Source organism: Uloborus diversus, chromosome 6 (assembly GCF_026930045.1).
Source record: "Uloborus diversus isolate 005 chromosome 6, Udiv.v.3.1, whole genome shotgun sequence".
Lineage (NCBI taxonomy): Eukaryota > Metazoa > Arthropoda > Arachnida > Araneae > Uloboridae > Uloborus > Uloborus diversus.
Genome location: NC_072736.1, coordinates 60,772,888 through 60,800,473, shown reverse-complemented (window position 1 = coordinate 60,800,473; position 27,586 = coordinate 60,772,888). Strand labels below are relative to the sequence as shown.

Genomic DNA, 27,586 nt, shown 5'->3' with positions numbered 1-27,586 from the left:
AAAGTGTTTGATGAATAGTTAAAATGTTTCACGTCTATCGTGTGTCATTATGACGCAACCTGTTTCTTGGAATCAAACTTTAGAAGAATTCTACTCTTCTAGATCAGCAGAAAAATAAAGTACAGGAAGCTCTCACCCCACATCAAGTTCGTAAAAATTTCGATATTTGGTGGGAAAATGATCTTTAAATAATCCTATCTCGATTAATGTGGAGTTAAATTTTAACTAGTGTAGAATTGCATTTTAAAATAAAGGCTGTTATCGTGGGGTTTTGAGATTATCTGTAAAGATCAGGGTTCGAAAATATCCGATATTTTGATATACAGTCGAGTCCCGACTTACGCGAGGGATGCGTTCCAAGACCCCTCGCGTAAGTCAAAATTTCGCGTTGTGGAAAAAGGTATGTGTAAAAACTTTTATAAACATAACCAATCATTTTAGACATGTAAACACAACCTTAAACAGCTAAAAATCTTTTCTTAACCATACCTTACTGTTTCTTACATAAAGAACTGAATTTTCATTTGTATTTAAAAAAAAGTTGTTTTATTCAACATAAAATACTGCTATGATGCACAAAAACAGTGATCAATGGGAAAGAAAGACATAAAATAAACCAGTACTGTAGGTACGGCATGTAGTAAGGAGAACAAATGCCCTATAGTTGAACTGTACAGTTGATTCAGTAATGGTATTTGTAACTTAAAAAAAGTGAAAATAATGATTTATGCTGCAGTTATTCTAATATATTTTTAAATACAGTTGCTTCATTGGTTCTTTTATAAAGTTTCCATCTATGGCATTTTCCCTCTTCCTGGTTTCTTTAATTTACAATGAAAAACAGCTTCCATTTTCATAATTTTTGCATTTTGCTTGGGTACTATTACTGGGTGAACTTTTATGGATTTCCGTTTCTTGACTTTTAATTGTACGTATGGAAGATTCACTCATACCGTCATACCTAATTGCTGTGCTACCCTTGGAAGCATTTTTTGGTTCAGCTTAAGCTTTTCAAGAAGCTTTACCTTTTCTTTAATTGTCAGAAACATTCTCTTTTTCTTTCTATCTTTACCAACTTTAGATAAAGCAGCGCTCTTAGGTGTCGTTATATTTTGTTAACGTTTGCATTTAGAATGAAAAAAAGTAATGGAAAATGAAAAGTAGTTATTTATATAAGCGATAAAAGACTAGTACAGTGTGGGTACTTCTGCTCTCAGTGATTCTAAAGGAATGAAGGTCCGTTCATGAAAACAACTTACTCACCGTGGTTCCTTTCCGAAAATTTTCATGTTGCGGGCGAGGAATTCGTGCTAGCTCAAAAATTCTTTACTGTTGAAAAAATCGCGTTTTAGCCATTGCGCGTACGTGGGATCGCTTTGTAGCGGGAGTTGACTGTATATTGGATATTTTGATATTTATCCGATGTTTTCAACCAATGCAAAATAAAGTGTTTAGTAACTGCTTCCTTAAATCAGAGTTATTTATTTTCTTATATTATTATTACAATGCATCAACTTTAAAAGTAATTTTTCTTTCATTATTTATATTCATTTATTACATGTTCATGATTTTGCCTCACCCACTCAAAAAGTAATTCAATTGCATCCGAGTTCATTTCAACCACTCATAAAAATAAATATATAAATAAATAAATATTCAATTTATCAGAGCTTATCTTAATTTGTTGAAGTCTTTAGAAAATCAATACTTTTGTCAGGAAATAGAACATTGAAATAAAGGGGAATTCAAATGCTCTAAAACAGTGGTGCCCAACATACGGCTTTCAAAACTGAATTCATGTGGCCGGCTGAAATATCAGGTATAGATAAATGAATTTACTAAAAAAATGTGGCTTTATTTTGAAGAATTTAAATTTAAGCATCAGTATATTGCATTCTCTATATTTTTACTCCACTTAAATTTATATATTAAAAACAAACAAAAACAGTTTATAATTAATTTCTTCAGTATGCACTCACATTTTTTCAATCACAATCACAAGTAAGCGCTCTGATGAGGTAGTGGCATTCAGGTAAAAGGTTAAGACAGAAGTTCAATTTTTTTTTTCCACAATCTTGACTAAAACCATTAAAAAAATTAATTCATAGTTTTCTGAAAAGTACTCAGGACTGCTGAAATAACACTTTCTGGAATAAAATTTGTTCAATATAAATGTACCATGTGATTTCATTATAGGATCTGTAGGACCATCTAGGAGCTATTTGTTGGTCAAAAAATAAAATAAAAAATATTAATATTATTCAAATAATTGGAACCCGTACCACATGCCCCACCTCCCCCTACAATTTTGTTGTGGATATTCGTAAATAACAAGCAAGTTTTCTCACGGTTCCTAAAAAATTTAGAATCACCAACGTTCATTACTTATTTTAGTCATCATAAACTGATGATTTCTCTTCTTAAGAGCAAAGACGATGCACAGTAACAAATATGTACATAATTAAATGAAAAACAATCTATGCTAGTCAAAAGAGATTGATAAATTAGGTAAAATATTCCCCTGTAATATGTGTTTTACTTTTTCAAGTGTTTTTATAACACACCCTGTTATTTGAAATTAAATTTTACAACACACTTAATGCAAAGTAGTTGAAATACAGCTCTATTTCGATTAAAGTGTGTTTATATATTTTCCATTTATAATTTTATGAACTAGTTTAAAAAAACATTCCTGCCAATTGTGTTCAGCCGTATTGATGATTTAGCACATTTGAAGAGTTTTACTTCTGCTTTTAACTTTATTTGTCCTTTATGTTTTTTAAGTTTCTTCCAGATATTCTGCAACTTGAAGAAAGCTCAACTACTAGCTGAATTTATAGCCTGAATGCAGATGTTCTAGAAAACTCATGATAGTATTGTACTGTTCGCTTAAAGAATTGTATAATAGAATGATCTCCAATATTTAGTTTACAAGGATGTCCAGAAATCATTTTCCAAGTTTTCTTAGCTTGACAGCTTTATCAAAACTAATGAAGTTGTTTAAAAAAATAATAAACTTCCATACATAATATGCCATTCATGTTTCTTATGCTTCTTATTATGCTGATGACTTCAGGAAATTTGTTGCCGAAATGGTCTTTGGACTTTCAACAATGACATACGAACCAACAAAAATTCTGTGTTTAAATGCTAAATAGTGTAATTAAATGAAATTTTGATCTTCTTCATACAAACAGTGCTGTATTTCTGATTTGTTACGATTAGTATCATATTTATTATCATTCATTTGTATAATAATATTGAAATGTAAAGAGGTAAAACAAACAATAATTTTGCAACAGAAATTGAGAAATAGCTGGAATTCTGTTTTGATTCTCTAAATTTAGAGTTTTGAATTTGTTTTTTAAAACAAATGCTTGTAAGTTTTATGCTTGTTTGTCATGTAAAAATATTGTTTTCAATTTAGATTTTTAATAAATTTTTTGGTATTCAATGCAAGGCTAAAAAATTTAGGTATACATAAAATTATGAAAGATATATTTAGGTTTGTTTATTTCAGCATTAAATGAACAGTTCATTGATGCTTATTCTCTTTGTGTAGTTATCCAGAAATCCCCCCCCCCCTTTCAAGAAGAGATTTTTCTCTCCACTTAAACTACAGGACAGGATTTGAATAACTGCAAATAACTCCAATTTTGGAAGGGATAGGTAGCAACTGTTATCTTAGTCCACTTCCGACTGTCAATGCACCTTCTCTGTTTCTGACTAAATTCTGGAAGCATTTTTCAGGATGTTGGAATATAGGTCATGTTCATCCATCCATGATACAGGGTAATAAATGGAATTATAATCTATATGAAAAAATCTGAACAAAAAATTCAATTTATTTCAATCAAGGGTTTTTTTTTTTTTTTTTTTTTTTTTTTCACAAACATTCACTTCACAAATAGCATAAAAGAAAATAAATTACAAGCATCAGTATATTTTGCCCTGTCTAATCGAAACTCCCTAATTGAGTAGATGGGAGTAAAGCCTATAACAAAATTTATTTTGTTATAGGCTTTTGTTATAGATACTGAAATTTTTGATTAAACTTGTGTTTTGTCCATAGTTATTATTTTTAGGAAATGATACTTTGGAGTAAAGAATTTTTAAAAATTTGATAGTAATAACCACATTTTGAACATGTGAATATTTTAAAGTTACGTTGCATTTCAGAAAACACAAAGATTAATCTTTGCTTATTTTGTTACTTAAGCAGTTATTGACAATAATAGTTTGCCCCAAAATCTATAAAAACTACAAATTCTGTTTTGGTACCCTGAATTTGATTTTGTCTCATTGAGAAAAATGTCTTCGTTTTCTCTCTCTCTCTCTCTTTTTTTTTTTTTTTTTGTGTGTGTAAAAATGTTAGAAATTCTATATTTGAAATAAAGTTTACAGATGTAACAACACCAAAAAATAAATTGAACATTAGAGACTTTTGTTGTAATCTTTATGTGGTAATGACCTGAACTGTTAATATGGAATGAATGAGTTTTCTTCATGCTAAGTTGTATTTAAAATCTCTGTCAAAATTGAATGGAAACATTGTTTTTCCACGAACATTGAAATAAGTAACAAATCCACTACTGGTGCTGGGAATGATTTTTTTCTTTGTTTCATTAAGAAAGTGTCTACTTTCTTTTCTTTATAAAATTGTTTTGATTTGAAAATATTGTTCAAAATGTAAGTAATAGATGCATGATGTGATGCAGAGAAATAAATAAATAACAATAGATACATTTGTTTCTTATTCATATGAGTTGAAAATAAGTAATGTTTCAAATTACACCCCCTCAACTCCTCAATTTACTCCTGTATATTTCTATCTACATCAAATTAAGGTATAATATTCAACTTTATTCAAATTAATATTTTAACCAAGAGTGCCTACTGAACCACTAAAATATTTAGAGGGTCTTGGTATTCTTTATTTCTTTTTTTTGGGGGGGGAGGGGGGGTTACCTCGCTTTGACCATCTACCTATTTCTAGTATTGAACTTTCAAATTTTCCTTTGCATATTTATTTGATTAACATGCAATTTTAATTAGCATTTTTTTTAAACAGAAAACCATTTTAATTAGTGATATTGCTTTTTAGATGGTTACAGGAAATATTTTTAGATTTAAAACTCTTTACAACATTTGCCTTTCCGTTCATTTATTTATTTTCATTTTCTTACCTTTTTTTATCTTCCTTTATTTTGAATCAATTAAATTCTAACACATGGAAGTGAGAATTCACATGCTGTGAACCAAAAAAAAAGAAAAGAAAAATTATTACAAAAAAAAAAAAAACTGTCGGCAGATTTAAATGGATATATTTTTGCTGAAATTAAAAAATAATAAATTACTCCTCAGTTTTAACTGTAAAAGGCATGTGACAGCAAAGTTGCACTTTTTGAAGATTGGCCCATTAGTGACTGAAGTTTTTAATTAAACAAATGTTTTCTTTTTCGGATAAAAATGCTTAAAATTTTGTGTTTTAAATAAAGTTTATAGATACAATAACACCAAAAAGTAAATTGAACAACAGAGATATATGTTGTTTACTACAACAACAAGATTACAACAATAAGATCATGCTATTGATCTGAAAACTTAGCATGAAATAAATGAGTTTTCCTCATGCTAAATTGTTTTCAATTTTTAGTTTTTGCTTTGTCATAAAAATACAAAATAAGTACAAGTCCATTTTTGGTGCTCTGAATTGTTTTAATTTTGTTTCATTAAAAAAATGTCTACTATCTAACTACTTTTCATTCTAGTATTATTTTGGTATAAAAATGTTGTTGAAAATTTTAAATAATGGATAGTGTACTTTCAAGAAATAAATATAAAATAATGGAGACTTCTGTTTCTTATGCATATAAGAATGTTGAAAAAATATAATGTGTCAAAATACAACCCCCCCCCCCCTCCTTAATTTCCCAATTTATTTCTGAATATTTCTATCTGCATCTAGTTTCAAATAAAAATGACCTCTGATTAATATAATTTCAGTTTTCAACTTTATACAAATTAATCTATTAATTAGGTGTACCCACTAAACCATTAAAATATTCAGAGGTTCTTAATCTCTTTTTTTTTTTTTTTTGGAGTGGGTTGGGGCGAGATAGGATCCCCGCAGTGCGGGGTGCCCCAGGTCTTAAGGGGTTCAACAGCCTCTGAAATTAAAGAAAAAAATTGAAAAACCTAGCACTAAGACTTATTTAACGTTACAAATATACACTGATGGCCTCTGGGGAGGGGCTATGCAGATTTTGTTGCAGGAGGCCTAAAATGTATAGATCCTGGCCTGGATAGGATACCTTGTTTTAAACTTCTACATATTTCTACTATTACTCTTTCAAACTTTCCTTTGCATATACATGGGTGCCACACCGCTAACAGCACCCCCCCCCCCCCCCCGTATGTGGGCATCCAAGGCATATATTTCCTTTCGGAATTTTTAAGCTAATGCTAAACTTTGTTCCATTTAAATCAGAAAATTGTATATTTTTCCTTTTATAGAAAGAAAATAAGTAATGCTTTTGATATCAATATAAGAATTATTTCTATGTTCAAAAATCTTTATAAAGCTTAATTTAATGTTGCAAAAACAAGCAATTTTTTATGTTCGTTATTTGTTGCTTATTTATTTATTTTCATTTTCTTAATCAGTCTTTATTCTTTCATTCATTTTGAATCAATTAAAATTATTATATAATATTCGTTGTTTCGGAATCTTTTGATTAATTTAAAATTGATCGTATTAAAGAGAATAAGATTTAAGAAAAAAACTCTGCTCTTAATTCTGCTAACACAGGGCCATTTTCTCTTTTTTTAATGTTTGAATCAAAATCGAGCGTTTCACTTATTGAACAGCATGCATTTTCGAATCCGCGTGCTTACATCCTTCAGAACCCGTTTCAGCCACTCTTTCCGCTCCCGTTTGCGACTATTGTTCTAAATGAAACTCGAAAGCGAACAAGGAGCCAATCGTGCAGCTCGGCGGCAACCCTATTTTCCCCCTGTAACCGGTAGCGCTTTCCGAGCGTAGCTGTTGTCGCAACTCTGAAAACTATGTTTTCATACAGGGACTCTAGGTATACTTACATTAATTTAAGAACTGAGTTATTAAGGTTAATTAAAAACTCTAAATTATTACAAAAATATATACTTAGGTATACTTACATCAGTTTAAGAACTTAGTTATTAAGGTTTAATTAAAATGGTTTATTATTTTTTGCTTTTCAGTTTTTTCGGCGGTTTAATTTTTTTGTTAAAAAGTTTTTGCAATTATGATTGCAATTGTACATTTGTAGAAACAAGTTAACCCAACGAGCCAGGGTATCCTATCACAGATCGTGATTCCGAAAAAATAATTTGAATTAAAGACGTTCAAATTCAAATTAATGCCAGATGCTGGCGATATATGTTCTCTGTTTGAGCGACCGGAACTAAAATTTTTGGGGAAGGTGAAAGTGGCAGCTGAACCAAATTACTTCGTTCCCTCGATTTGGGATAACTTTTGCTCTATGTTAAAAGCGACAGGCATTTAGTATTAAAGTGACGTTAGCATATATCACTTATTATTATCCGAAGTCATATACGCAAGTGGGTGGGTCCTTTTGCTTTTTAACAGCCATTGGCCAGAGATTCCAGAGATTCCTATGCGAAAGGTCCAAACATGCCCGGACTGGCTCCTTCTGGGGTGATCGGCTAGGTACTGGAACGGACCCCCCTGGCCCTGGTATGGGGGTTCCGAGGGTCCTCCCGGCGAAAATAAGAGAAAGTTATTCTTTCAAAAATTGCTTTTTCTTTTTGGACATGTTAAATGATAAAACTAAAGTTAAATTAATGTATAAAAAACCCGTGTTTGAAGTTTATTTGACTTACCCTTTAGCAGAACGAAATTTCATACCATTTTTACAAAATCTATTAAAGGTGCGTTACTTTATTTATCATTATTTCTGAATTGAATGTTTTCTTTCTTTCTTTCTTTTTTTTTTTTTTTTTGTAAATAGTTTTATTTACCTTGTAAGCGGAGAGGATGTGGAGAAGGATTGTGATGCAGGGCCAGGGTTGGAAAAAGGTTTTTCCCACCACCGGTATTTACCGTCCTGGGAAATACTATGTTTTTCCCACACGGGAAAAACTGCTTATTAAAAATATAAATTCAAAACAATCTTTTAAAATATCAAAATTGAGTTCTAAGTAAATAATAGCTTGAAAGACAATGCATAAATTACAAATCTTTATCGTGTTTATATTCTTCGTCTTCTACTTCCACATTGGATCTTAGCATCAGATAACAAAACACTAATTTAGAGACTTTTTGCAAATTTTATTTAAATTTAACATAAATTATGTGTTGCTTCTCTTGATGACCCTGGTATTTTTAAGTTTAAAAATTTTATTTTATTGTGATCAAAAATATTTATTTAGGAAATTAATTATCGATAAAAAAAAACATTGTGAGCAAATTTTATGTTTTATATGCAATAATTCTTATTTATTTATATTCCTTTCCTACAAAATAATTTAAAACCTAAGGAGAATTTGTAATAACTATTTATTTCTAACCTTCATTCTACACATCAGATTCAGATAGCCAAAACATTTCTTACATATTGTTATTTAGAAGTTTTTCCCGGTATTTACCACTTTTCCCGATATTTACCAATTTTTCCCAGTATTTCCCAGCGGGTTGAAAAAAACAAGTTTTTGACGGGGAAAAGCCAACCCTGTGTAGAGCTCCCTCTTTCAGTGGAGTATGGTAGACCGGGGCACGTTTATGCAGTGCCCTTTTTTCAAAACGAGTTATAACTGGAGGGCCAACAGATTGATGCTGCTCCCTAGCAAATATCCTCACAAGGTTTTGAGCATCAGTCGAGCTTTGGTCTGGCATGCAGAAAAAATTATCGGTTTTCTACCAAGTCGAGTAAATTTTGATTTGAACGTATTGAAGCTTATTGTGAATAAATAATACGTACTTAGTTAAGAAAGAACAAATATGTAAAAATTAGCAGAATTTTATCCTTTTTTGAGAATTGTATTTGTTTGGACTGAAATGTTATTAATTTTTTTTTTTTTTTTTTTTTTTTTTTGCTCGTTAAAAATCAATCCAAACTTGGTGACGGGGCAAGTTTACGCGTTGACGTCGGAGCACCTTTACGCACATTACTGTGTCTTACTTCTAAACGTTCCCCTGAAGCTTTTTTCACTCCGAACTATCTCAAACCTTTTTTATACTTTCAGGTTATTTAGTTTTAAAAATCACTATTTTAATTTTTAATTGAGTTACAAATTCGTGTCTTATAGCTTACAATCATGTCTTCATGTCTGTTCAGTTTTTACTATTCAATCTGTAATAAAGTTGCTTTATTTTAACGACGGTTAAGACATTATGCTCAAAACACTCTAACAGAACCACGTTAGGTGTCAAAATAAATATGCGTAAACGTGTCCCGTGTTCGGGGTAAGTTCACGCAACCGACTTGGACTTAAAAAAATATTTTTTTTAACGTTTAAAAACAAACTGAGCAACAACTAATCTTGACTCCATTAAATGCTTCATAAAACCGCAATGACTGAAATTTCCTAAGTTAAAACGTAGAATGTAAAAAATTCATTGAAAAAATTCCGCGTAAAAGTGCTTCGGTCGACCCTATAGAATATTCCCAATTTTAGGGGGTCCAAAGGTTTCTCCCCCGGGTAAAATTTTTAAAATCGGATATAAAATTCTGCATTTTTAGGCCTAATGGGGGGGGGGGGGAGTTTAGTCTTTAAGAGGGAGTCCTCTCCGTGGGTGAGCCACTGTTGGAAGAGGCTGAGACTTTTTTGCTATTTTAAGCTTAAAGCAATGCCTTAATAGTAGAATAATTATCATACCTTTTTGCTTCATCTTGTCACTATTTTCTCCCAATGTATCTGTTTTTTAATTTCCATAATAAAAATTATAGTTGATTTGCACGCAAGTAAAATACAGACCTTCAACTATCCTACTATAATGCAGATTGCAGAAGTAAAAATCCCACGTGGAATAGTTTTATGACCAATACCCGGTGATAAAGACCCTATTCGAAAGATTTCCATGTTCATTCAATTTTCCCATTTATTTACTGGTTTAAAAGCAAAAGGATTTGATGCATTAAAGCAATCTACATGAATCCATTGAGTCTTGAACAAGTTATGAAGTTTTTATTACTCGTATTTTTATTACACCTGCATTTCTCTTTTGTTCGAGTTTTTTTCACACGACCATCATCCATACCCAAATTTCACAGTTCTTGTCTTATCTCATCTTATTGATTCTACAAGAACTTGCAGTATTATTAGCGGCTTGTATCACAAAGGCTGATATCACTCTCCGAGGGGTCCTAATTTACTCCTGTCACCGGAGTAACTTATAACCATGCGTTGAACCCAATTGACAAAGACATACCTCCTGTGTAGTATCGCCGACACCGCTGGAGGCGTCGGTAGTACACTTGGAGAAAGAGGGAAGGTAAGAAAAGTTGTTGGTTAAAATTTATTTGTTGGAATTTGCACAAGATAACTCTTTTCAACTTTAGGAATACTCTGACGATCTGCGTACTCACAGACTCCGCAATACGAGGACGGGGGGGGGGGGGGGGTCACCACTAAGGGGCCCACGGTCCAAGAAACCAAAGAATCCTTTTTTAAATGAATCGAACACCTAATCATCTCCAGGATCTGATTACTGAATAGACCAACTAGGCCGTGGCCTAGGACCCCCGATATTTAGGGGACCTCAAATGGCTGAAACTACTTTAGTTTGCGACTAAAATTGTTTTAGCCAATGGATAGAGTTTGAATACTGCCCCCCCCCCCCAAGAAATTACTGGCTTACGACCCCTCGATACCGTAATCGGGCCCCTAATACCTTTGCTGAAATTTTAAAAGTTGAAAATATGTTTTAGCAAATATTTGAAAAAAAAAAAAAAAACGAAACTCAACACATATTAACCCAGGAGCAGCTAAACTGTGCAACTGTGGGGTTTAAATACATTTTTAAATAGACAAAAAAATATATGTACAAAAAGCATGAAAAATCCGCAAAGTTTTAAAATCTCTCTTCAGGGGTGCCCACCTGGGGGGGGGGGAGGGTCATGGCGCAGGACTGCGCCATTGAAAGTTTTAGGGGGTGTCTTGAGGGGTATTTTTCAATTTTCTGAGGGGAGTTCTTGCTTTGAGGGGTCTTCGTGATATTTAGGGAGGTGCGCCTTTGCTCTTAGAGGGATTTGCACCCCTGAATCTCTTAATGATAGTTTCATCAGTTCTAAAATGGTGAAAACAAAAATTTAACTTGATCAAAAGATTGATGTTAATGTTTTGTATCTCAACTTATATAAATGGCACACAACACATGCCGGTTAATAGAGGAATAAAATGAAATTCAAAAAACGGATTCAAAGCGTTCAAAAATTAACCGAAAATGCCGTGAAAACTGGTCGAAGTATTTTCACGAAAAAATGTTTTGACCAGTTCAGGTAAACAAAAGTTTTGTGGATTTCGGTTCATCACAGAACAGAACCTTAAATACCATCAACATCAACATAAATGAAATAAAATTAATTAATGAGACAAAAACGAATTCAAAGAAAATTTCAAGCAGACAACAGAAAATAAAATATTTGAAAGAAAACCCTCAAATCGAAAAAACATGCCCCAAACTTATAAGAAATACAGAACGAAAGCTAAATCATTTACCAAATCAATGTGAATTCCACACAGTGTGAATATTTTTTTTAGAACCAAGATTTACAAAGGAGAACAGTTATTAGAATACTGTTAAGTCTTGAGAAACTCTTGTTTACTTGCTTATATAACTTTAAAATAAAATGGGCATCCAAAAAATCAGGATTTAAAGTCCCACATAACTACTCAAAACCTTAAAATAATAATAAACTTGTAAAAATATTTAAACAAATGAATTCAAAATTTAGGTAGAAATATTGAAGCATATAAAAACATACAACAACCGCTGGTTTAATTTTTTTTTTTTGAGCGGGGGGGGGGAGGGGGGGGGGGGCAATTCAGTGGGCGGTTATGGGCCCTGATTTCTCAGGCCGAGCATTTCTGTTGAGGTTCGTAGGCGATTCTAAGTTACCTATTTGGTAATCCGGCCCAGTTGACGGGACAAATTCAGAGAAATTAAAGCCCTAGGGGCCCCTAACCGAAAATTAATGTTTGTACCGGGATCCTACCTGGCTTTAATTAGGCCCCCCCAGTGTGCTATTTGTATAAAACTAGAAAGAGTGATCAAAAGCATCCCGAACAGGGCCTGATTACGATATAGGAAGGTTCTAAGCAAAGGTTTTTTGGTGCCACTATGCAGCCAGTCAAATCTTACTTTTAGTCGTTAGCTAAAACAACTTTGCCATTATGGGGCCTCTAAAAATCAAGGGCCCTAGACCATAGCCTAGTTGGTCTATTCAGTAACCACAGGCCCTGATCGTGGCAAAACGTATAAGGAAACAGATTGAAATAGTTACAAGGAAATCAAAGAATTGTAAAATCATTTTTTGTTACAAATTTTTTTTTTTCGCTTCATTTGGGGGCCCCTCCTATCTTGGGGGCCCTCGGCGATCGCCGACTAGGACCTGACTAGTCCGGGCCTGGGTCCAAACATGGCGAAAATAATGTGATAACCCCCAGCTTCACATATATAGAGGACTGCGTGTTAAGCGCCTTGCCTCCGGACACGCACAGGAAAGATTTACAACACAAGAGGAGGAAATAACACTCTTGGCACCCGGCGGGAATCGAACCCACGACCTCCGGCTTAAAAGACAAAACTTCTACCAAAGAGCCACGGTTTGAGCCGCTATATAGACGTATATATAGGGGCCTTAAGCCACGGAGGACCCATAAATCCAACGTTCCAGCCCCCTTTTAATTTCAATGTTCTTGGAGAGGAGAAAACAAGAGCCTATGTATCTCTCGCCTGATTTGCGCTTTGCGCCGAATGAAATGTAAAGTAAAAATTCAGAAGTGGACAGCTTTTAGTATTTTGTTGAGTGGAGTTTCACGTCTGAGTGGTGAGTACGATTTGAATTGCTGATTAACAGACGTCTATCTAATTTCCTATTAGTTACTCGTAAGTACCAAACAGTTTAAGTTACAAGGATCTAAATCTCTAAATGTATGTTTTTCCTTAGCTCATTATTAGAGGACTGGAATGTCTTTCTGACCAAGCAATTTGTTCAAATATCGATCACACCTATACTTTTATGTACTTTTAACTAGTGATATATATTCTTCGAATTTGTATTAGACCCTGGGATTTCAGGTCCCTTTATCTTGTTTCATATGTGAGAGAGTAATTAAAAAATAAATACTATATGGGGGAGACCCCATAAATTTATTTATTTTTATGTGATTTAATCACTAGAGAGACTAGTCTTAGAGAAAATAGACAGAAAAAACATCAGAAAAAGGTGCTGAAATAAACAAATTTTAAAAAATTTTAGATTCGAACTTCAGTTAGTTCTCATTGGACGAGAGCTAATCCTCGGAAGGGAGAAGTGCTTCCATTGGCTCAAGGAGGCTGGAAGGGGTGGGTCGTATCTGCACGTCTGGCTGCAGTAGTTTGAAAATTTTTAATGGTTTCAAAATTTAAAATCATGGTATTTGAAGGGTTTTTATACTGTTTGGTGTTGGAGATGTAGTGAATTTGATCTGCAATGTTTGGGTTATGGTGTGGGTGGAGTTTAGTATAAAAATTGGTGGCTTGATTTCTAATATATTTTGAGATTGATTCAATTCCGAGATCTTTGTGAAGAGTATTGTTCCTGACATATTTAGGAACTTTGGTGATAATTCTGAGAATCTTATTTTGGAATATTTGAAGAGAGTTTATGTGGCATTTTGCCGCATATCCCCATATCTCAATTGCATAGAGTAGTTTTGGTCTTAGAATAGAAAGGTATAGTAGTCTTTTATTTGACAGACTTAGTTTAGAAGAGACCAACAGTGAGTAGTTAGTAATCATTTTTTCTTTGCATTCCGACACTTTGTTGGTGGCATGTTGTTTGAAATTTAGATTTTCATCAAGTTGAATACCTAAGTATTTGACCGAATTAGAGTAGAGAATGTCATTTCCGTAGAGTTTTATGGGAGGGGGGAAGAATTTAACTTTCCCTTTTGTGAAATATATGAGTTTTGTTTTGTCTGTATTTATGTCAAATCTCCATTTTATAAACCAGGATTGTAATCTTTTAGTATGCTCTTGGAGAAGGAGATGGGCTATGTCAGGATCGGGGTTTGTGGCTATAAGGGCCGTGTCATCGGCAAACATAGATATGAGGGTATTGGTATAACCAGGCACATCATGGGTGTAGATGTTGTATAGTTGTGGCGAGAGTGCTGCCCCCTGTGGGAGGCCAGCTTGTATTGGGTGTTTGCTTGAGAGGGTATTTCTGACTTTTACTTGAAATGATCTGTTTTGTAGGAAGGAGTTAGTTATTTTTATGAGATAATTAGGGATTTTTAATTTGATCATTTTGTAAATTAGCCCTTTGTGCCATACTTTATCGAATGCTTTGGAAATGTCTAGGAAAAGTTCGATTGAGCGATGATTTTTCCGTAAGCCTTCAGTAATATGATTAGTAACTCTTAGGAGTTGATGTTTAGTTGAGTGTTTATTTCGAAAACCAAATTGATAATTTGGTATCAAATTGTGCTCGTCAAGGTATGAGTTGATTCTTGCTAAAAGAATTTTTTCAAAAATTTTTGAGAGGGAGTTTAGCAGGCTTATTGGCCTATAATTTTGGGGGAAGCTTGGATTCGAGTTGGGTTTGGGGATAGGAGCGATTATAGCATTTTTCCAAATGTTCGGGAAATATCCTAAAATTATGCAGAGGTTGAAAATTTGGGTAATATAAATGAGAATGTTATTCGGGAGATTTTTTATGATCAAATTGTTAATTCCATCTTCTCCCGGGCTTTTGTTGTTCTTCAGTTTTTTGATCTCGGCAGTTACGTCATCAAGGGAGATACGTGGAGGGGGAAGGAAAAAATTATCAGTAGAGAAAAATATGTTGTTTTCTCTATTAACGTGATCGATTAAATTGTTGTTATAACTTTGGGTGCTGTGTGTAAATTGTTGTTCAAGTGAATAGGCTATTGCATTTGCCTTATCTTTGTTATCGTAAGTCATTCCATTGCTACTGTGGAGGGGGGGAATGATTTGGGTTTTTTTATTCAGTTTTCTCGTTGCTTGGTAAAGTGTGTTATCTTCAGTAGAGAGGGATTGAGCGTAATTTTCCCATTTTTCTTTTTTGTAGTCCGAAATTAGTTTCTTGACTGTTTTCGTGAGATGATTATACATTGTTTTGTTAGGAGGGTAAAAGGTGGAGTTCCACAGTTTCTTAAAGTGATTCTTTAGTTTTATTGTACTCAGGATGTAAGTAGGTAGCTTGATAGGTTTGTTTGTGACAATCCTAGTATAGGAGGCAGTTAATTTTGCTTCTTTGATTTTTTCGTTAATGTAGCTGATAGCTTCGTCGATGTTTTCTTGAGTTAGGATATGGGGAGTGACTTGAGTGATACTTTCAAGTGTAGTAGCGAATTTTTCCCAATTAATAGTGGTGATGGTTTTTTGGTATGTTTGTTTGGTATGATCCATGTGGAAGTTTATCATGATTGGGTTATGGTCAGATCGAAGCTCGTGGAGAGAATCGATAGTAAAGCAATTGTTAAAGTTTGTAATCGCGAAATCAATGGTTGTACTGATTCTATCACCATAGAAGTGGGTGGGGTCTGAGGGAGCTAGGATTTGAAAATTGTTTTTCCCCGCCATTTCATAAATTCTTTTACCGGCTGTGTTACCGCCGCCTGAACTCCAAGATCTGTGTTTTGCATTAAAATCCCCTATGAGGATAGTATTTACAGGATTTTTAAGTAGGTTTTCGATGTCATTATAGTTGTGTAGGGTTTGTAAGTTCAAATATATTGAGCTTACAATAAGTTTGTTGTTGTCACAAGTGATTTCAGCAATAGTGTTTTCGAAGGTAGAATTTATGGTGGGTAACTGTTTGTGTTTTAGTGCTTTGTGCACTAGGATTGCTATACCACCACCAGCATTAGAGAGGCGATCCTCACGGTAAACAGCGTAGTCTGGGATAAAGAAATTTTCTTGAGGCTTTAATTTTGTTTCTTGTAAACATATGACGTCTCTGACTAATTTAAAATTGGAGTAACTACCCATGGTTTGTTTGAGTACTCATTTTTTGCAGTTCTCCAAGGAGAGCTATTAATGTCATGCTTAATGAGTTTGTAGCTTTAGTGTTGTTGTTGATTCAGTAAACACTATCATCTGACTCCATATTATTTATTAATCTTACAATGATACACACCAAATCAAACGCGTCTGTTCGATCGCCGAATTGTTTTCGTTCCACTCCTGCTCTCCGCTCGAGTTGAGTTGATCGCTCGCAGGAATCAGTAACTTCACTTCACTACACACTCCCTCCCTAGAGCAAACGATTAGGAATCATAATCCTTTAAATGAGGGGGGAACCTGACAATCCTTCCGCTGCGTGTGGTATGAGTGTGATTGCTCGGCGGTGAAATTTCCTCTCGAAATGCAACTTGGGTGGATTGATCCGTGAAATCCCTGTGTCTTTGGTTTTCGAGGGGTTTCTCGTCGTTGTCCTTTACGATAAAGCATGGTTTCAGTCGGTCAATTGAAATTCTTTTGACAGTTCCATTGATTTCAATGTCAAAATACTTTGGTGACCGATGTTTCACAACATAAGGCCCAAGATAAACTGGTTGCAAAGATGAAGTGATGGCATTATTGTAGACGAAAACGTGTGAGCAATTCAAAAGCTGTTTTGAAACGAACACGTTCGTATTACCATGGGTAGTCGTTGCAGAAGGTTTTAGGTTGCGGATAATACTTTGTAGCCTTTGTACAAAATCTGAATGCGTGACATTAGGAATGGTGTCAACAAACTCTCCGGGTAAACGTAGAGGACTTCCGTAAAGGAGCTCGGCCGAAGAGTATCCTATGTCTTCTTTCAGTGCAGAACGCAATCCGAGGAGAACCAAAGGTAAAGCGTCAACCCAAGATTTGCTTTGTTGTAAATGACATCTCAAGCTTGCCTTAATAGTCCTGTGCTGTCGCTCAAGCAGTCCGTTCGATTGTGGGTGGTAGGCTGTGGTTCTGGATTTTTGAAACCCGAAGTATTTGCTCAAAGATGAGAAGATTTGACTTTCGAACTGACGTCCTTGGTCAGACGTAATACGTTGCGGTATTCCAAAGCGTGAAATCCAGGTTGAGATCATGCCTGTTGCAACTGTTTCTGCTGATTGATCTGCCATAGGAACAGCTTCAACCCATCTCGAAAAACGATCAATCATCGTTAGTAAGTATCTAAAACCTTGACATGGTGGCAGGGGTCCAACGATATCAATGTGAACGTGCTGGAAACGTTCGGTAGGAACCTTGAAGTCCATAAGAGCTGATTTGGTATGTCTTTGTACCTTGGATTTTTGGCATTCCACGCATTCCCTGCACCATAACTGACAATCTTTATTGATATTTGGCCATATGAATCTTTTTGTAATTAATTTTCTTGTGCTTCTAATTCCTGTATGAGATAGGTTATGAATAGAAGAAAATAACTGTCGTCGGAAGTTTGGAGGGATGTAGGGTCGATTACTCTTGGTGGAGACATCACAATAAATGGATTCGTCAGTTTCTGGAATGGATATTTTAACCATTCTCAGCCTTGGGTTATTCTTCAAAATTGTTAAATCGTGATCATCTTGAAGTTTTGCAATAGCTGCGTAATCGATTGGAGATGGTGCGGATATTGTATCAATTCTGGAAAGGGTATCAGCAATAATGTTTTCTTCTCCTTTGATGTAGCGAATATCCGTTGAAAATTGAGCAATATAACTCAATTGTCTTGCTTGTCTGGGAGAGGCTTTGTCCAAGTCTTGTCGAAAAGCGTATGTGAGGGGTTCGTGGTCCGTATAGATTTCGAAAGGCCTTCCCTCTAGTAAGTATCTAAAATGCTTAACTGCACTGTAAATGGCCAGAAGTTCACGATCGTACGTGCTGTATTTCCTCTGTGCCGGAGATAGAGTTCTTGAAAAGAAACTAAGAGGTTTTTTTAATCCAGCGATTTCTTGTTGAAGGACGGCTCCGATGCTTATGTCTGAAGCGTCCGTTACCAAACTCAGTTGAGCCTCTGGATCTGGATGTGATAAGAGAGTCACCGAACATAAGGCATCCTTGAGCCTGGAAAACGATTCACGACTTTCGTCAGTCCACTGAAGAGGTTTGGTGCTATTCTTTTTATGGCCAGCAAGTAACTTGGTGAGTGGTTGCTGTATGCCAGCGCATTTAGGAATGAATCTGTGGTAAAAATTTACCATTCCCAGGAACCGTCTCAGGCTAGTGGCAGAGCTAGGTTCGGGATAATTTTTAATGACATCGACTTTGGATGTACAAGGCTTCATTCCCTCGGAGCTGATTTCATATCCGAGAAATTGGATGTGTGTTACACCAAATATAGATTTAGAAAGGTTAATGCGTAGACCATACTCGTTCAGTCGCTCGAAGAGAAGGAACAGATGTTTTTGATGTGTCTCTTCATCCTTCGAAGCAATCAATATGCCATCTAAATAACAGAAAAGAAAGTCTAATCCCTGTAACACAGTGTTTATCAGACGTTGGAAAGTCTGTGCTGCATTGCAAAGGCCATACGGCATGAAGGGGAACTCGAAGAGCCCAAAAGGCGTGGTTATGGCGGTCTTTGGGATGTCCGCTTCATGCACCGGTATTTGCTGGTACGCTCGCAGTAAGTCAATGGATGAAAAAATCTTAGCTCCATGCAGTATATAGCTACAATCCGTTAGAAATGGTATCAGATAACGATCTGGAACCGTAACGTTGTTAAGGGCCCTGTAGTCCCCGCAAGGTCTCCAATCACCTGATTTTTTCTGGGTTAGGTGTAGTGGGCTGGCCCAACTGCTCTTGGAAGGGCGGCACAAACCTTGCTGTAGCATGTAGTCAAACTCTTTTCGAGCGGCCTTTAATTTTTCTGCGGAAAGTCTGCGCGCTTTACTATATACCGGTGGTCCCTGTGTGGTGATGAAATGTTCAATATTATGATTTACAATTTTAGTATTTACAATATTAGGTCTTAGCAGATCAGGGAATTTTGAGACTATGTACATATATGGCTGTTGCGTTTCTATTTCGGTGATGACTGGTCTTCTCGTTGAAAAAAACGTTCCCTTTGTTGACAGTTTTGTATTTCCATCTATTAGCATTTGATTTTTGCTGTCGATTAAAAGGTTGAAGTTTGCCAGAAAATCTATCCCGATGATTGGCTTGTCGACATCGGCTATTATGAACGGCCATACAAAGTCTCGTCTGAGGCCAAGATCGAGTCGTAACAGTTTCTGCCCAAAAGTTTTAATTTTCGAATGGTTTGCTGCAAATAGTTCAAACTTATGTACATTTTTTTCTTTCCGTGAGCGTTGGAGGAATTACAGAAATCTCCGCCCCTGAATCTACCAGGAAAAGGGCTGCTGATGCTTTGTCACTAATGAAGAGGCGACTCAGCTCCGCCCCTAGGCTCCCTGTCGCCGTGGAAAGCCGGGGTATCAGTTTTCCTGCACGTCGGGGCCCTCACGCCGTAGTTGAAGAGACATACTGCATGGTTGTAAGCATTTATACGCTTTATCACCGAACTTTGAATGGAAGTAGCATATTCCGTGCTGATCGGAGGGTTTGCGGCTGCCAGATTTGCTGTGGCTCTTCCCACTATGCTGACGACGAGCTGAGGAACGTCCCCTTTTGTTTAAATTTTCCACCAGTATTCGGAGATCTGTTATCTGTTTTTGGAGGGATTCCAAAACCAAAGTAACCATCGACACATTAGTATGTGACACCGAAGCCAAATTGTAATTATTGGGTGATCGAAGGTCCCAAATTTTATCAGCCATGGTGGCCAGTTTATTTAAATCATCGTTGCTGACTGATAGAATGCTGCGCATGTCCATTGGGAGGCGTTGCAAAAACAAGGTTTTTAGAAAATTTTCACTAACCTTTTGGTCGGCAAGATTTCTCATTTCACAGAGTAAAATTGAAGGTTTACGATCCCCAAGTTCAATTTGGGTCAACAATTTTTGTGTCCTTTGGGATTCACTGTCTGCGAAAGTCGAAATCAGGCGATCTTTTATTGCGTCATATTTGTTGTTGGGTGGTGGGGTAACTAAAATGTCCGTAACTTGCGCTAGGATTTCCGCCTCTATGGAACTGACGACTAGGTCGAATTTTGTTTCGTCACTTGTGATTTTTGCACGGCGGAACTGTGCTTCTAACTGCAGAAACCAAATCCTGGGATCAGGCTTCCAAAACGGTGGAACTTTCACTCCAACATGACCCACAAAGCAGGCTTGCTCAGTGCTTTCGGTTTCAGAAAGAACGTCCGTTGAAACGCTTTGTTTCGGAATTTCTTTATCAGTACTCATTTTCAATGCACAAAATAGTCCGGAGGTCACCACTGTAGCTTTAGTGTTGTTGTTGATTCAGTAAACACTATCATCTGACTCCATATTATTTATTAATCTTACAATGATACACACCAAATCAAACGCGTCTGTTCGATCGCCGAATTGTTTTCGTTCCACTCCTGCTCTCCGCTCGAGTTGAGTTGATCGCTCGCAGGAATCAGTAACTTCACTTCACTACAAGTTTATTAAGTTTGTGCTTGGGGCACTGTTTTCATTTGTTTTTTGCTGATTGTTTTGCAGCTGCTTTGGGGGACCCTGATGCTGCAGTGGGGTCGATTGCGGCTTGCTCAAATTTTCTTTCATGATGTTTAATCTCCTGGTATTGTTCCAGTCGACTTCATTTAGCTTTGTATGGTCATTTTTTGGTTTTTGATTGAATTTGAGGAGGTCTATGTTTTGTTTTTGTGGTCTTTTTGGGCATTTTGAATAGTTAGATGTGTGGGGTCCACCACACAGAAAGCATGTTGGAGGGAGATTTTGATCACGGTCGCAGTTGCTTGATCTATGTGGTCCGGCACATTTAACACAAACCGAGGGTCTGTTGCAGCCGAACGAGCTGTGATTGAATTGTTGGCAATTCCAACATTGACTGACTGAGTTTTTTTTCCTAAGTGGTTCAACACTTATTTTTAGATTATCAAGGTCTTGTAGATTCCATATAGTTTGGTTTTGACTTGATAGAGGTAAGTGAATCATAAATAATGGGAGGGGCTCATGTGTTCTGCCTTTGTGCAGTTGAGTGAAGTGGGATGGGTAATATCCCAGTTTGTTTAGTTCTGTAGTAATCCAAGCAGGGTTTGAGTTAATTGGTAAACCTCTGATGACTATTTTTAGCATTTTTTCGTCAGGCAGAAGTAGAGTATGGTTTGCTATGTTATTTTCATCAATCTAGGATTTAAGTATTCTGTGTGCATTAGTATTTTTTATTTTGCACATCAGTTTACCATTGTGCATTAATTTTCCAGTGATGTTTTCACCGGCAATCTCAGTGAATTTTTTGAGGGTATTCACTGGGTCTGTGACATTATCCACCCAGATGGGGGGGGATACCTTTTTCAGTATGTCTTTGAAACTGCCATTCCCCCTCTTCATTTGAGGTGGAGGCTGGTTTTTCGAATATTGGTAATACTGTAGGTGGTTCAATATCAATTTCAATGCTTTCATTATCCGAATTAATTGACTCATTTTCATAGTCCATATTGTGTATGGAGTCGTTGTTCTGGTTACTTTTTTCCAGATTTGTTTCACTTAGAGCTTTACAATTAGTTTGGTTAGTATCAATATTTTCATTTGTTTTTTGATTTTTTCCCTTGCTACTGCTAGTAGAGGCATTTTCATTTATTTTAGAGATTTTGCATTCATTAGCAATAGTAGGATTTTCGTTTGATCTTTTTTTAGTGTTTTTTTTCTTGCTTTTAGGGGGATTTAAACATTTGATTTAATGTTTGGGGTCAGCCCCATTACTTAAATTAATACCAGAGTTAGTGTTTAAATCAGCACCCTTGTTATCAATTTTTGTGGTCAATTCAGTCATTTGATTTTTCAGAGTGTTTACTTCAGTTTCTAACCTATTAATTATACCTTTATATCTCAAGGCTTCAAGTTCGTTAAGTTTTAAGTTTATTGAGTACTTAAGGTTGTGCAGTTTTCTAAATGACTCACAGTCATTTATGCAGTTATCATATCCTTCAATTAAAATAGTATCAATTTTAACTGAATAATAATTTAAGTCTTCACATGATAAATCATTACTAAGCAATTTCTTTAAAATGTTAGCATAATCAAAATTTTCTCTCTCACATATCGATCAAGAGTTACCAAAGGGCTTACCTGGTTCCCATTTGGGCCAGATAGTGCCATATTGGGCTCCTTGTGTGGGAGATTCACAATTTGATCGTAACAGTCGCCTTGAAAAAGGCGGTTATTTAAGAGCGATGAATAACATAACCGGCGGCTATGGAGGTCGTCTGAGATCTTTAACTAGTGATGTTCCGGATATCCGTATCCGCAGATGGGAGAGCCGATAAGATCAAGTTAAAAATCCCCGTGTTGGAAACAATGCCCTTTTGAGGACTGAGTGCGGCAAAGGAGGATTAAACAAAAAAACAAGCCAAGAGAGTTGGAAACTTACTGTGGAATAAAAAAAACATAGAGCATTGAATTATCTTCCTCCAAGAATGTTTTATCTATTTAGAAAATAACGAGAAAAAATAGATCAACGGCAAAGACATAGGCAGATGACTGATCTTTACAACTGAGCTTCGTACCGTAGAATGTCTAGATCTTGAGTAGATCATCAATCTCTGCAAGTCTGTAGTTTAAATTTAGAAAATGATTGCTTCTGTCATGGGCAGTTGTATGTTACATGCTCCATAGCCTGTAAACCAGATGATCTTTATGTTAATGCAGAAAAAAGCAAATGTAAAATGTAGCTGAATTCACTAACTTTAGAATAAAAACAATTTTCAGTGAAAAAAATTTTCTTTCTTTTTATTCCACAATACAGTCACAATAATACAAAGGGTATTAAACTGAATATGTTTTCTTGGTGAATCTATGCTCACTAGAATACAGTAGTCCCCAATAATTAGTTCTAAACTTAGCCACAGCAAAGCTTGGCAGGTATTGGTATTGTATAAAAACACATACATGTTGATGTATTTAACCAAAGTTATTTATTTTCTTAGTTTCCCTAGTTGTGATAAGCATGGATAATTTATATGAAAGCTGGAAACAATCAGCTGGCACATCTGTGAAACACCATTATGGTGTTTTGTTTTTTATAAGACAGATTTATAAGTCTTTTTCTGCTCTGTCAAAATGTTCAGTTTCTTTCTCTTTTTTTAATGCTCTAATGTTTTGAAGCAGAAAATCATTTTTTTCCCCTCATTTCAGGTACATAAAGATAATATTACAGAAAGTAATTTCTTCATAAAAGCATCATATAGTGTTTATTTCTGCGAGAAATGGCGAGCCAAAAGCTGGCTTCAGTGCAAGATCTCTACGGACCTCTTTCAACTAAATCATGTTTAAAACGAAAACCTAATGAAGAAGACAGGCAGTGGCTGAGAAACGAACTTTCAGATGAACCATTTATTGGGTTACATTTACAGTTATCTGATTCTACTCCAGATGATGATGTTAGATTTGGTCCCACTTTCAATGCTCTAATCAACTGCGAGAAGTTCTTTAATGCTCATAATAAGGTAGAGCATGTGCTGTCTAACTTGAAATTAACCAGCGGGCAGTCGGACAATATATTTGCAATGACTGTTGGACAAAGAGGCAATTGGCTGTGGGAGGCCTATCGCGTGGGTAGGCTGATGTCAAACAGTTTTGGTATTATTCTGAAGGCACTTGAAAAGCAGAATATATCTCCTAGTCTAATTAACTCCTTGAAAGACGATTGTTTCGATAAAGTAATTCCTCCATGGAGTGCAATTACTAAAAAAATGGCGCTCTCGCTGTTCTCCGAAATAATGGATCTTCCAGTGAAGCAGTGTGGTGTGTACCTACATAAATCTGGAGCATTGGGGTGCTCACCGGATGGACTAACCGATGACAGTATTGTGGAAATAAAATGTCCTTATTCAAATGACAGTGAATCAGACCTTTTGAATGAACTGAGATCTGGGACGTGGTACATGATGCCAAGGGAGACAACAACTAACAGTGTCAGCTATTCCCGTGATGGGAAAGTAGTGCACGTGTTCAATGAGGATGACTTAGTTTTCAATTTGAAACACAGGCAGGGAATTAATTATCACCACCAAGTACAAGGCTCATTACATTTATTAAATAAGGATAAGTGTAATTTTATATTGTCCACTCCTGTAACAACTCTGATCGTTCCTATTAGAAAAGACCCATGTTGGAGACGAAATATTGACATTTTATTAGACTTTTATAGAAATATATTTATTTTTTCTATGTTGAAAGAATTTACTTCTTGATGGGCTCATTTTCTATGTTTATTAAGAATTAGAAAGAAAAATACAATTTATTGCATTTTCGTTCATACAAGTATGCAGATACTATTTGACTGTTAAAATAGTAAAAAATTTTATTATTCCATGCATTACACTTATTTATTGAAAACTTGAAAATAAGGAAATTTATGCTAATATTTTCCTTTTGTTCCTACTGCTGCACCAGTTGTGATGTACAGAAATTTTTGTCAAATTTATCTGCAAAATTTTGAAATATGAGTTCTAATGATAAGAACACTGTTCATGAATATTTAAAGAATGCTGCATGCATTTTGATTGAAGTTTATAAATTTGAACTTACATGGGTAAAGTCCTATTATATTGAAACTTACCAACATTAAACAGGTTTAAAAAATTACTTGCTATGTTTCAGATTTTATTCCTTTTACATTCAGCACATAACATTTAAATTATTTCGATGGTTTGTAGATGTTTTGACATATTATCGACTGGAATGACTTTATTATTTAATTTTGTATTTCAGTTAGATATTAAATTGGGAACAGAAACAGCCCCAAAGTAGTATACTACTAACTTTGCAATGTACGGTGTAGAACAGATGCCTGAGAAGCAAAACAATTCTGTTCAATTGTCAGAGAAAAACTCACACAAATTTTTTGAAAAAATTTACAGATTTAAGTGAAATTTCTGTAAAAACTGCAGATTTTCTGCAAATATGTTCCAACTCAAGATAGAATTTTGCACAAATTCTGCAGATTTCTTTAAATTTGAAGAAAATCTTAAATGTTCGGAAATTACAATAAATCAGCGGAATACTCACGAAAAATGTTGAAATCAATAAGTCATCTGCAGGAATTTTAAATTTACTTTGAACTTAAAGAAATCTGCAGAATTTGTGCAAAATTCTATCTTGTTGGAAGATATTTGTAGAAAATCAGCAGTTTCTGCAGAAATTCCATAGTCTAACAAGGAGACCTTACAGTCCCTGAAAACAGATTGGGATGAGAGTATCCACACCGTAAAGTAATAAAGCGCACTAGCCAGAACATTTTGAGAAAACAGCCCCTAAAGTTTTACACTACACAAAGTTTTTATATACTAGTAGAGATTTCTCGCCAGCAGCAGCTCATCATGGATTCCCGTGCAATCCATCCTGGGTTCGATACCTCTCGAAGAATTTTTTAATATAAATTTTTAAAGTGACTGTTACAGCTAATTGAAATTTGAATTGGAGAAAATGCTTTATTACTTTCTTCTATATTAATACATAGAAGAAAGTATTGGATTCGTGCAAATTTTCGAATTTCGAATTTTGACGGATTCGAACGTTTTGAGGTGTGCTGAATCCATTTCGACTATTTTTGGAAAATGTCTGTCTGTCTGTGTGTGTGTGTGTGTGTCACGTCTGTGTGTGACCAGTTTTTTGTGGCCGCTCTACAGCAAAAACTACCGCATGAAATTGAACGAAATTTGGTACACATGTGTGCCCCTATGTGAACTTGTGCCCATTGTTTTTTGGCGCGAATTCCTCCAAGGGGGGTGGAGCAATGGGACGTTTTTTGAGTTACGTGTGCTTGCTATTCCTCAAGAAGTAACTGGCGGAATCAAACAAAATTTGGTCCATATGTCGCCCCTAACAGGAGCAGGTGCTGATTCAGTTTTGGTGTCAATAACTCAAACGGGGGTTGAGTTATAGAACGTTTTTTGTCGTCAATTGTGACTGCTGTATCTCAAGAAATAACGAACGGAATCAAACAAAAAATTTTTGACAAGTAGCCCTTAGTGGGTTTAAGAGCTGATTTTATTTTGGTGTCAACAGCTAAAAAGGGGGTAGCGCAATCGCCCGTTCTTTTTTTCCATTGTGAGTGCCCTATCTCAAGAAGTAATGCTACGTTCTGGTTGAAATTTGGAATATATGTGAATCCATACGTAAACAGGCTTTGGTTCAATTTTGACTCCAATCGCTCCAAGAGGTGTTGATTTTTTTTTTTTTTTTGCGAATAAAAATAGTTTTATTAATACAACAATAAGAAAGATAAATCGTAATAGATTCTCGTCTGCGTATTTCTCGTGATTTTAAGTGTATGGAAATGATCGGAAATATTAATTCAATGATTTAAAATTTTTAACTGTTGCCATCTTATGTTTGTTAATAAATAAAATATTTGTAATTAATTCAAGTAAGGCTTTTAAAGTAAATTTCAATTTTTGCTCTTTGTTTTGTTTTTACAATAATTCAGACATTGGGATGGTCGTTAAGTTTTTGCATGTGTAATTTTGTTTTTGTTAGGAATATTGCTTCCTCGTCAAGCATGGGGAGGGATCAGAAAAAGGAAAAATATAGAAGAAAGTTTCGTGATGGCCACAACATACTAGTTTTTAAATACGTAATGTATTTTTAGTAGAGAAAATAGAGATAAATTGAATTTATCATAAATTTTAGCTTGAATTCCAATGGCAACAAAATTAGGATATTACTTATTAATTTATTAATAACATTTAACAATATAGTTTTTATTTATCAATTATATGTAAATACACCAGAATGATTTTCATTATAAAAATGTGGAAAACAAACACTTTTCACATCTTGTACAATGTATAAAGGAAGATTGTTTACAGGAGCAACCTTTCTGTAAAAGATTTGTAGGAAAACTTACTTCATTAATATTCATGAAAATTTCTCTAATCCGAAAGTTAGGAAGCATACCAGGCATACCGAATGATTTTATGAAAAGTTGGCGCTGACAGTTGATGATGGACTATTGATTGTATTTTTATGCAGTCTTCACAGGTATTTATTTTTATATTATTTTAAACAAGATATGCATAATTTGGTATGTGCTATATTAGATTCTTTATCTGTCTATAAAATTAGACGTCGCAAGGTTGAACAAGTGTGGTACATTTCGGTTAAAAAAAGAATTCTTCAAGAGGTATTGAGCCCGGGATGGATTGCACGGGAATCCATTACGCTGACCACATAGCCACCGAGTTGCTGCTGGCAAAAATATCTACTAGTATATTAGCTGCACGTAAAACTTTAGAGGATGTTTTCTCGGAATGTTCTGCCTAGTACGCTTTAT

The 27,586-nt window shown here is 35.2% G+C and overlaps 1 protein-coding gene across 1 annotated transcript; it reads left to right on the top strand.

The window, feature by feature from the left end:
- Positions 1 to 13,007: 13,007 nt before the first annotated feature.
- LOC129224588 (uncharacterized) lies at positions 13,008 to 24,842 on the top strand. The gene is made up of 2 exons (XM_054859072.1): positions 13,008 to 13,052; positions 23,446 to 24,842. Exon 2 carries the CDS (start codon positions 23,517 to 23,519, stop codon positions 24,501 to 24,503), a length of 987 nt encoding a protein of 328 aa, XP_054715047.1. The 5' UTR covers positions 13,008 to 13,052; positions 23,446 to 23,516; the 3' UTR covers positions 24,504 to 24,842.
- The last annotated feature ends 2,744 nt before the right edge of the window (positions 24,843 to 27,586 follow it).

Coding starts and splice junctions, on each gene's coding strand:
- LOC129224588 (XM_054859072.1), top strand. CDS start 23,517: ATGGCGAGCCAAAAGCTGGCTTCAGTGCAAGATCTCTACGGACCTCTT.